The sequence below is a fragment of the Myotis yumanensis genome, unplaced genomic scaffold (genome assembly GCF_028538775.1).
Source record: "Myotis yumanensis isolate MYYU_CA2020_CCGP unplaced genomic scaffold, mMyoYum1.0.hap1 SCAF_14, whole genome shotgun sequence".
NCBI classification, from domain to species: domain Eukaryota; kingdom Metazoa; phylum Chordata; class Mammalia; order Chiroptera; family Vespertilionidae; genus Myotis; species Myotis yumanensis.
Genome location: NW_027223765.1, coordinates 24,239,963 through 24,252,153, shown reverse-complemented (window position 1 = coordinate 24,252,153; position 12,191 = coordinate 24,239,963). Strand labels below are relative to the sequence as shown.

At 41.8% G+C, this 12,191-nt stretch overlaps 1 protein-coding gene across 1 annotated transcript in view; it reads right to left on the bottom strand.

Moving 5' to 3' along the window:
• Positions 1-7,411: 7,411 nt before the first annotated feature.
• The window catches only part of LOC138992387 (collagen alpha-4(VI) chain-like), a 111,586-nt gene continuing 106,806 nt past the window's right edge, over positions 7,412-12,191 (bottom strand). The window contains 1 exon segment of the mRNA XM_070391119.1: positions 7,412-8,082. Within this exon segment, the coding sequence (XP_070247220.1) occupies positions 7,907-8,082 (176 nt within the window). The 3' untranslated portion in view covers positions 7,412-7,906.

Here is a 12,191-nt window from a genome sequence, read left to right as displayed (position 1 = left end):
AATGAGAACATAGGACTTTTTTCCATTTTTTTTTCACTGACATATCCCAAGCTAATAGAAGAACTCTCACCTACCATATAGGCACTCAGTAAGTGTTCAGTAAATATTTTTGAATGAATAAATATTACTTCCTCTCTCTAAGCCCCTATCTGGTTCTAAGAGTTAAAACTAAGGTATTTCTGAAAAAACAGGAGATTCAAATAAGACTAAACATTCTCACTGCCCCCTTTAGTTCCCCCTTAAGAAATCTAGTCCAGGACCCAATCTGGGGTTTTTTTCCTTTTCCTAATAGAAGAAATTCTGGTGCAATTGCTATTTTGATGAATCATGCTTTTAAAATATGTCCACTCATAAATGCATAATGAAGAATTTGTTGCCACCTCCAAAGACTTACATACAATATGTTTTACTTTCCTGAATCAAGAGTCATATGAAGATAACAGCAGCGCTCATGTCCTGGATTTTTGTTTCTAAGGAATTTCTGGATTACTATAATGCACACAAAAAAACCTGCATAAAACGTAAACATACAGTTTAATGAATGCATATAAAGTAAATACCTGTGAAAATACAACTCTGATAGAAGAGGAGAATGTTATCAGCATCCATGTTCTGCTTCCCAGTCCCAGGTACTTCCCTCTACATAAGGATTACAGGCTGGGGATCCCAAAAAGCACTCTCTGAAACAGAGATTAGCATGTAGGACATTTATAAGGGAGTGCGCTTAAGGTTGTCTGTGGAAGGGAAGGGAAGGAAGTCCAATTAAGCAAAGAGAGAAGTTCCCACTAAGGTCTCAGCTAACCCCATGGGCAGCTATGGGTCAGGATCCTTTATGAGCTGTCCCAGATTGAGGGGTTGGGCCTTTATAACAATATCTTCCAGTCACTGGATACATCTTTCCATGGAAGGATGTGAATTTTTCTTCATCTCCAATGAAGGCTTACCTCTGAGGGTCATCTTCCAGCAGCATCATGGCAGCTGGAGGGGTAAGTTCTTCATTCCGAAGGGGGAGGGGCGACTCGTCACAGTCTCCACCACATTGCCATCTTGACTTCAATGGTAACTGCATCTTTTTTTTTCTTTCTAGTTTTACCACATAAGGGATAACAATATAATTTATTTTTGCCTGTTCTTGAAACTTATATCAATGGGATCCTATTGTACCTGCATTTCTGTCTGTCTCTTTCTCTCAAAAAGTATCTTTAAGATTCAGCCATATTGCTGAATCTTAATTAGCTTCATTCACTCATTTCTATTGTTCTACACCTTAATTTAATGTACCACAGCACATTCACCCATTTCACTATTAATTCACCCATTTCACTATTAATTCACCCATTTCACTATTAATTCACCCATTTCACTATTAATTCACCCATTTCACTATTAATGGGCATGTGTTGTTCATGACTTAGGGGTTTTATAAACACTGCTGTGAGCATGGCTCATGAATGCATGTGCATCCTGGTGATCATGCACATGAGTTCCCAGGGCACATGCTTAGAAGTGAAAATGCTGGTTCAGGGCATTTGTATTTTCCATTTTAATAGAAAATGCCAAGATGCTTGCTAATATCCACTCCCAAGAGCTACATTTGAGGGTTCCCATTGCTCTCCATTTGTATCACCAGGGGTAGCGGTGCAATAAAGACCCTGAAATCTCAGTGACTTGCAACGAAGGGTTATTTCTCAATCAGAACTCATGTTCACCACAGTAAGCGGCTTCCTGGTCATGGCAGGGTCCGGGCTGATGGAGCAAGTTCTCTCTCTCTCTGCTGTTAGAGCTTTTTGTTTCTCCAGATGTGTATTCATGCCATCTACAAATAGAGGTTACATACGTCTTCCTTGCCAATTCTTCTGCTTCTGGAGGTGTTCCCTAACCTAACTGCATTGGTGGTTTATATATTTTGAGGTTATATTATTAGATGCATACAAATATATAATTTGTCTTTTTATCATTAAGAAGTAACCCTAAGCCAGCACCTGACCAACAGATTGACAGCTGACTCTGGACACATGAGCCAGCCCAGCCACAACTTTGGTCAAATAATAATCACTTCCAAACTCAGTGTTTTAAAACAGCCATTTGTTTAGTTCATTATTCTCTGGGTCAGCAATCTGTGTTGGGCTCAGCTGGGTGGTTCTATGGTCCTAGCTGGCTTGCTTCTTTTAGCTGCCTAAGATTAGAGATAAGCTAAAGAAGGAACCATTTAGTTTGCATGCAGGATTTAGAGAGAATATAGGCGGGCAAGAGATGTTTCTCTCATGTCCAGTCTTCACAAACAAACAAACAAACAAACAAAAAAAAAAAAACAAGAGCAAAAATAAACTGAGACCCAGAAGAAATGAAGTAACTTGAGTAAGGTCACTGGGGGAAGTCAAGGAAGGAACAGATGCTGAATTCAGGTGCCCAAGGCTTGGTGTTTCCTGTAACACCATACTTCCAACAGTGAATCCCCAGCTGTATTATACAAAAGAGAAACCCTGGGAAAATGTCCAGCCAGCATGAGCTCCACTTAAGAGAGCTCAAAACAAATCCTTTGATTGACTTATCTGTACACTTTGATAGGTGACTAGCAACCAAATTCTGAGCCTAGCAATCCTAGACCCTCCAATTTTCTAGAATCAATGAAACCCACTATCTGTTTAAAAGTGCAAAGCAGTCAATTCACACAATAATTGAAACCCTTAAACTTTGCAGAGTGAACCAAGCAGATGCCCAATCAGTTCCAAATACATTTTAATTCTAATTTTAGGTTACCAACTGATTTGTTGCATGAGGTTTGATGTCACTTGACAGTACTGTGTTTTAATTCCTTCACCAGAAAAACTAGAGAATGCATGGTGAAAACTAATGAGATAACAGATCTAAGGGAGGAATTAAAAACACACAAATTTTTTCCACTTGGCTGATACCCTGGTGTCTGAAACAAATGCAGAACATCTACAAAGCAAATTTTTCTAGAGCAAGAGATATAGTAGGGAAAAAATGTCAGCCATTTGGGGGATGGGGACATTAAATCTTTGAAAACAGGCAGAGAATTTTTTAAAAAATGATAACAAAAGGAAATGTGCCAGGCCTTATGAAGTGCATGCAATTGTAAGGTACAAAGACTCACCGTCAAAGGAGACTAAGGGGCAAATGGTGTAAACAGTATGATGGAGAAAGTGCAGAAAGTGAAGTGCATATAAGGCAGCCAATAAGCGATAGTAACCAATTCTTTCCTGAAAGGGGACAAAGAAGTTTTCACAGAGGCAACGAGAGCTGAGCTAGATTTTGACACACATGATGGATCGGATAGATAGTAGGTGCCTAGGAAATGTTTTTCAAACAAATGAATTGAAAAGGTGTTACCCACAGAAGTATCACCAAGGGCAACAGCACAAATGGATAGAATGTGGAATTTCCTGAAAACTACAAGGATGTATTTAGTATGCTCCAGTGAAAATTTGCAAGCACAGAACAACACCATTGGTGTGGCTAGAGATGGATGCAAAGATCAGATCTCTGAGGCCTTGTATGCCCTACGAATGCTTTTGAGTTTGTCCTGTTGGATTCAGGAAGCTATGGATGTTTGGAAACAACGCAGAAGGGCATTCGGGGTAGAGGCACTGCAGTAGACAGGGCGGTGTGCTCCTCAGATCTGTGCCCCCCTCAATGAAGGACTTATTGACCCAGCTGCCAGGAGCACTGTTAATAGACAGCCTTCAGCTGGGCCCATTCAGCTGGAGAGCTGCCTTACCCAAGAACAAGTCTTCCCAGGGCAGCCCACTTCCAACAGCCAGGAGGCAGCGGATACAGACCCAGCCATCTTGGCCCACCCAGGGCCACTTTAACAAGCCCTTTTCATTCCAAAGCTCCCTGTGGGGTTGGCCAAAGCTATCTTTAGGATTGTCCTGAAACACAATTCAACTTTTCTTTCAGTCCACTCCTGCTTCCTCCCAGACTGAAGGCCAGACCAAAGGCCTAACCACCATCTCGGGAGACAGAGGGGTTAGCAGGGGGAGGGAAGCATCTGAGGCAGATAGTAAGGTCAAGCTCCTTTGCAATTAGACAGGAAATTCCTTTCTTCTGTCTCAGCGCATCCTCCTCCTCCTCTAGTGACAGCTCATGTTTTAGAACCAACGGAGTAGAGCAAAAGGAGCCCTAGAGTTGGGATCAAAAGGAGTTCAAGTCCCATTTCTCCAATGCTCTGGGTCAAGCCACTTCACTTCTCTGAGAACTGGAAGAGCAATGGGAAAAACTGGGAAGAACAAGGCCAACATCCAAGATTTGGGGGGAGTAGGCAAATATATAAGATAACGTGGGACAGTGCCTTATGAACTGTGTTACAGGAGTGGGGGTGAATGCTATCTAAGAACAACAGGTAATGGTTTCTGCCCCTTGGTCAGATTGTCTGTGTACCTGAGGATTTTTTAAGTCAACTTTCTGCCCAGAGTTGAAAGGTTATACCGCCACCTTGTCTTTGCCTTTGTGTTCCCAACTCCTGGGCAAGGGAAGGGCAGGGTGGGGTGGGAAAAAGAAGTGGAAAATAGATCACAGCTGAACTCATATACTATCCTCAGGATAGATGAGCTTGGCCCCTAAACGCCCAAGCAGCTGAGATTATTCCTAAAAACAATATGCATACACACACCCACACGATAAGCAGCTCTGCCAATGGTGGAACACCTGCCATTTCATTCCCAGCATGAAAACACTTTAGCCAAAATTTGCTGCAATGTAGTGTGTTAAGGAAGAAAAAAATAATAATATTCCAAGCATTTGAAAAAAACCTGGATTATACCACAAATAATTACCTTTGGGAGAAAAGATTATAAGTGAGCTTTAGTTCTTCCATGTGCATTTCTACAAATTAATTTAAATTACAAACTTGCTGCCATGAATACGTAGTTATTCTTTTTTGATCAGATAAAAGTAGCTATCATAAGATAAAATGAAAATTTTAATATTTCTTTGATTTTCTATAAATCTGCCTTCCCATCCTATCTGCAGTGTCCCTAGGCTTGAGAGGAGGAATAAAAAGAATCCTAGAAATAACTTTCATTATTCAACAGAAACTTTCCAGAGAGCAAACTCTACTCTGGGTCCCTGGGGGTAACCACCAGCTGCTTGAAATCTGTTAGAGACTGAATGTTTGTGTCCCCCAAAATTCATAACTGGAAGCCCTAACCCCCAATGTAAATGAATTTGGAGATATGACCTTTAGGTTGTAATTAAGGTTAAATGAGGTCATAAGGATGGGGCCCTAATCCTATAGGATTAGTGTCTTTATAAGAAGAGACACCAGAGAACCCTCTCTGTGCTCACTCTCTCTCCATCTCTATCTACCTTCCTCCCTCCTCTTTCTCTCTCATTCTCACTCTCCCTTCCTTTCTTTTTTTCTCTCTCCACAGAGGTAAGGTTATTTGAAGACATAACAAGAAGACAGCTGTTTGTAAGCCAGGAAGAGAGTTCTCACCAGAAAGCAAGTCAGCTGGCACCTTGATCTTGGTTTCTCAGTCTCCAGAGCTGTGAGAAATAAATATCTGTTGTTTAAGCCCCCCAGCCTGTGGCATTTTGTTATGGCAGCCCAAGCAGACTAATACATGATCCTCCAGAGGCCCCGTGCCAGGCACCTCAGTACCCAGCATCTCTAGAATTCCATGCAGTGCCTAATTCTGCCCTGAAGCTGGGCCCAAGTTCAGAGGCCTGGAGAATTGAGCTATGAGCCATATTGAAAAATATTTCATTCAGGGTGAACCTAGCCCCTTCACATTTGCATTGACAATGGTCAGTCTTAATTGTTGAGTCACCAAGTTTAAAAGGGCAAGAGTCACTGTAATTAATAACCAAGGATAAGTCCCATGGAAAAGTCACTTCTGTTTCCTCTCCAACAAGTGCTATGTCACAAAGAATAGCACATATACCAATGAAACAGAACAGAGAACCCAGAAATCGACCCAAGGTATTATGCTCAATTAATATTTGACAAAGGAGGCAAGAACATACAATGGAGTCAAGACAGTCTCTTCAATAAACGGTGTTGGGAAAATTGGACAGATACATGCAAAAAAAAAAACATGAAACTAGACCACCAAGTTATACCATACTCAAAATGGATAAAGGACTTAAACGTAAGAAAGGAAACCATAAAAATCTTAGAAGAACCCATAGGCAGCAAAATATCAGACATATGTCATAGCAATATCTTTACCAATACAGCTCCTAGGGCAATGGAAACTAAGGAGAAAATAAACAAATTGGACTACATCAAAATAAAAAGCTTCTGCACAGCAAAAGGAACCATCAACAAAACAAGAAAGCCCACTGCATGGGAGAACATATTTGCCAATGTTATATCCAATAAAGGCTGAATCTCCAAAACTATTTATAGGGAACTCATACATCTTAACAAAAGATAAACAATCCAATAAAAAAATGGGCAAAGGACTTAGACACTTTTCGAATGAGGACATACAGAAGGCCGAGAGACATATGAAAACATGATCAAAGTTACTAACCATCTGAGAGATGCAAATCAAAACAACAATGAGGTACCATCTCACACCTGTCAGAATGGCTATCATCAACAAATCAACAAATGACAAGTGCTGGTGAGGATGCGGAGAAAAAGGAACCCTCATGCACTGCTGGTGGGAATGCAGACTGGTGAAGCCACTGTGGAAAACAGTATGGACTTTCCTCAAAAATTAAAAATGGAACTCCCATTTGACCCAGTAATCCCACTTCTAGGACTATATCCAAAGAAACCAGAAACACTAATCAGAAAGGATATATGCACCCCTATGTTCATAGCAGCACAATTTACCACAGCTAAGATTTGGAAACAGCCTAAGTGCCCATCAGCAGATGAGTGGATTAAAAAACAGTGGTACATCTACAAAATGGAATACTATGCTGCTATAAAAAAGAAGGGACTTTTATCATTTGCAACAGTGTGGATGGACCTGGAGAGCATTATGCTAAGTGAAATAAGCCAGTTAGAGGAAGATAAATATCACATGATCTCACTCATTTGTGGAATATAATGAACAACATAAACTGATGAATAAAAATAGATCCAGAGACAGAGAAGCATCGAATAGACCGTCAAACTTCAGAGGGAAGGGGGGGGGGGCCAGGACGAGGGTGAGGGCAGAGGTTAAGAGATCAACCAAATGACTTGTATGCATGCATATAAGCATAACCAATGGACATGGACACAGGGGAGTGAGGGCATGTGCTGGGGGGAGGGTGGGCAGTGGGGTGTGGCTAGGGAGAGGTCAATGGGGGAAAAGGGAAACATATGCAATACTTTAAACAATAAAGAATTTAAGAAATAAATAAATAAAAATAAAATGTACTACAAAGCTAAAAAAAAATAGCACAGATTGCAGTGAGCAGGCATCACACGTGGTGTCACACCAAATGATTTCATCGAGATTGCCTTTATTTTCACACTAGGTAGTCAGGATGAAATTTCACATTACATGTGTCTTTTTCCAAACCTCTGCTTTGACTAATACTTCCAGCTTTTCACGTGGTGAAAAAGAAATCAAGTTTCAACTCCCTTCCAAATTAGTTTTTACTGACTGCATACATTGATTTCTCTTTTGCTGCATAGCCAAAAAAATTAATGTTTTCCAAGTTCAAATTTCTTTACCATTCAGTTCTACATCATTTAAATAACTTTCAGGAAAGTTTCAGCTACTTTTTTTTAACTACTAGCATGCAGTCCTTCTCAAATCGCAAATCATTTTTCCCAAGTCCTCTGCTGGCAGGAAAAAGTTCAGTGGGTTAGGAATCGACCTGAGATTGCAGAGAGGGCTTCATCACTTAGGAGCTGCGGCACTGGCTCAGGAAGGCAATCTCGATTTCATCTGCGATTAAGACCGAGGCAACAGTGATGAGGCTCTGCCTGGCTCTACAGGGGTGTTGGGACACACCGAACCTCACAGTCTTCCTTCGTTTCGAACCGGTTGGCGTTGCCCCCACAGCCGCCATACCAGAATTGCTGGCAAGCCTGCTTGTCCTTGTTATAGTACCATTTCAGGATGTAATCCTGGCACTCGCCTTCCATTGGATCCATCAAACAGGGACCTGCCACACAAAAAAATGCAGAGGGTTAAATTTCCTGTATGAGCATGACAGGAAGGGAGCGATGGTTTGGTGTCACAGGCCTGAAAATGAATCCTAGCCTCACTATCTACTGGTTGTGTAGCCTTGAGCAAGGAACAATCTTTCTGAGCCTCAATTTCCTAGACCATATGAACAATATTTTTTTAAATAAAAACTTCTTCACAAGTTTTGTTGTAAGGTGTCACATAACCTATGTGAAAGGTGTAATACAATTTCAGCTATTATTTTGCACAGGACCTAACACATGTCAGATACATCCGACAATGCATAAATGAGTGAGTGGATGAATGAATAAATAAATCTTTCTGAAACTGAGACTTCCTTACTTGTTTATTATACTTATTTCCCTCTTTATTCAAACCATCTCAATCGCTTCCTCCTCTCAAAGCATTCTAATAGCCTAAGCAAACACAATTTATTTATTATTTATTGCACCTTGACACTTACCCAAGAAGTTAATATTAAAAGAAAAACATGATGTTCCTGGAAAATGAAGAAACCGTTGGGAATCAACAGTGACAACCAAGCAAAATCTGGGATACAGTGGGTTCTAAATCAGACATTAATTTTTCCAGGTGTTTTCCTTTCAGGTCAGCCCCACTGCACAGAATAGTGGTATCCTCCAGTTTCCCTGGGCCTTCCAATGGCTCTTGAATAAGGGAGATATCTTGCTTCAGAAAGCAAGAGTTAAAATTTGTGGTCTGTTCCTGGGAAGCTGCCTACACACCCCCATTAATGTAATCAGCACAGACTAGTTCTCTTGAAGGAGTGACCAGATGCGCCGGACCCAAGGGGATGAGATGCACTCTTAGTGGGGTAACGAACTGTCCTACGCCTTGAACAGGAACGTTGGAATTGGCCAGCTGCATGGCTCTGACTTGGGGCGGAAGGACGGGGGAGAAAACAAGCAGCGAGGGCCCAGAAGGAGCCAGAACAAATGCTCCTCCAAAAATATTATCAGAGTCAACAGAAAAACAGTCCAGTGGTGAACTTTTGACTGTACTCTCTGGGTCCAACAAATAGATTTAGGGCTCAGCATTTAGCGGACACTAATTTCTACCATTACAAACTGATTCCAATCTGACAGGCCAAGGACTTGTTTAAATAGATCCTTACTTTGCCCTGGATGGGTGGCTCAGTTCGTTAGAATGTCAAGCCATACACCAGAAGGTCTCAGGTTCGATTCCTGGTCAGGGCACACAACTAGGTTGTGGGTTTGATCCCAGTCAGAGGGCACATGGGAGGTAATCGATCGATGTTTCTCTTTTACACCTCTCTCTCTCTCTCTCTCTCTCTCTTCCAATCAATCAATCAATCAATCAATCATTACTTTTTCTAGTGACACTTTGTGGCTTTTGGCTTTAGAAGCCCCACCCTTGCATTTACTGGCGAGACAACCAGGGGCTGCTTCTCCTAGATGATTTCTCTAGAGCAGCGCTCTACAATGACCCTCTACAATCAGGGAAATATTCTGTCTGTACTAATAGAGTACTCACTGCTTATGAGGCTATTGGGTATTTGAAATATGGCTGTTGTATCCAAGGAACTGAATTTTCAGTTTCATTTAATTTAAAATGATTCTCTATTTAAATAGCTCATGTCATTGGTCAGCACAGCTTTAGGAAAGTCAATCCTCAATGCTTTAAACTACTTATCCCCAAGGTATTCTGTGAAACCTAAGGGAGCCTTAGAGTCTTAAGTTTTCTTTTGTCAGTATAATATGGCATTGGGGGTCAAACAAGTTTTCTCCCGAGCAATTATCGCTGTGCCCCAATTTTACATTTGCATTGTTTTTACCAAGTGCGTTAACTTTTGCCTTTCTTAGAAGAATTCTGCAGCAGCAATCAGTTTTACTCAAACAAGTCCGTGAATCCAGGAATGAAGAAAAGGGGAAGAGAAAGGAGAGCACTGGTTAGGTATGAAGAACAGCTACGATGACACTGCAATACGCCTGGGCTAGTTCTCGCTACTGATAATATGTCTCATGATGTAGCCCTTCTTGGAGGAGAAAGCCAAAAAGTAGATCTGTGTGCTTTGGAGATAGCACTGAAATTGAAAATTATACCAAGATCAGCCTGGCTTCTATGACAATTCTTTACAAGTACGTGCAACGAAAGGTTGCAGGTACCATGGAAGAATTTAGCTTAAGATGCAGGCGCACAAAGGAGGCCATGGAAATTTAAGACTACATGCGGGCCAGAAAGGACTCTAAGTAGTAGTGAAACTTGACCTGAGTATTAAAAGATGAGTAGATGTAACCCAGGTGGATACTGTGAAGAGGCTGCAAATGGACAGATGAGCATGAACAAAGGCATGGAGACCTTGAATAAAGAACAGGGGATCAGGGCTACTGCAAATAGTGCAAAAGGTATATGTAGGGAAGTGGCAACCAGTAGGCCTCAGAGGACACTGCAAGGTCTAGTCACAGAGGCCGGTGTGCCTTATCCAGGCATCTGAACACTATCTTATAAACCAGGGGAACGTCCAGCCCATGAAAGCATTTGGTCTGGCCCTGCCCAGGCATTAGGGGTGAGATAATTAAATGTTTCACCGAATATAACAGGCTAATACTTAAGTTGCTATGTTTGAGTGACCCATGAGTGATGTTATAAATATCCAAATGGCCCTTGGCAGAAAAAAGGTTCCCCACCCCTGTAATATAAACCATTGGGAAATAAGGAAGACAAATGACAGGATCAGATTTCCATTTTAGAAAACTTAATTTGGTGTTCAGAATGGAATAGGAAGGAGGATAAACTGTAAGAAATGAGACTCATTAGACAGCATTGCAATTCCACTCAAGGTATTAAAAGGGAAGATTGTGGCAAAGGGAATGGATCTGAGAGAAGCTGAGGAGGAAGTCACACGAAGATGTGGTCACCAGTTGGAGGCAGGAGGAGAGGAGAGGAGAAAATTAGTGATGTTTGGTTTTTAGCTTTCCATTCCTGGGTCAATGGAAGTTCATTCAATAAAGAATAACGGTGAAGAAGGTTTGAATGGGAAAGATGAGTCGCATTTGTTTGAGTTTTTCTGAGATGACTGTGGGCATGTGCAATGGTGCCATCTGGAGGGCAGTCGGTTAACTAAGCTGGTCTGCAGCTCAGGAGAGAGTCAAAGATGGAAGGTATGGATTTGAAGTCATCAGTACAGAGGGGCTAGTGGAAGTCCTGGTGGGAAAGCTTGTCCCTGTAGGACACGTAGAGTCGTTGGAAGATTGACAAAGGACCTTGGGGAAGGCATTGCAGGTTTACCATCAAATTCGTGAAGCCTAAGCTTCAGGGCCCCTCATTTCCATCAAATATTCACTTTTGAATTAAATTTTAACAATTTTATATGCTTTTCTTAAAGAAGGCCCTTAGAGTGTATAAATTTCAGGTTTCATGAAACCTGGTTCTCTCTGTGGGGCTAGACCTGGAAAGAGGATCCCAGATGGACTGATCAGAAGTAGAACAAAAGGAGAGAATATCTCTGGGGCCAAGAGAGGAGAGTGTTTGAAGAAGAAAGTTACAGCCAGCAGAGACCCCATTCCAAAGAGCGCAAGTCAAGAGCCCTTTGGGTTTTTTGTCAGTGGGAACAGCTGAAGACAAGGGACAGCTCTTCTCTGACTGAAGTGCAGGAAAACACGGGAAGTGGCACCTGGCACTTTTCTTTCTTTTGAAAGCAAAAATATATGGGCATCAGCTAGAGAAAGAGACATGCAGGAAGGAACTGGGAGAGGTGGTGAAGGTTGAGAGTAGCCTTGGAATGCAATGAGAGAGGGACTGGCCACAGCCAAGTTACAGAATGGGTAAGAAATGTGGGGGACCCTCAGGCCTTAGTTTTTGTCTGTGAAGAGAATTGGATTGGATGACCTGTCCGCTCTCCTCCATCTCTTTCAGCTTGCCTTTGTAGGAAAGGCCCCCTTGGAGCAATGGTTCGCACTCGTGGTTGCTCAGTGGAATTGCTGCGTAGCTCCCCCGCCCAGCGATTCTGATTGAGTTGGTCTGGGATGCAGTCTAGGCTTTGAGAATTTTTAGAGATTCCCATTTTACAGCCAAGACTGAAAATAACTGCCTTAGTGAAGTTCCTGA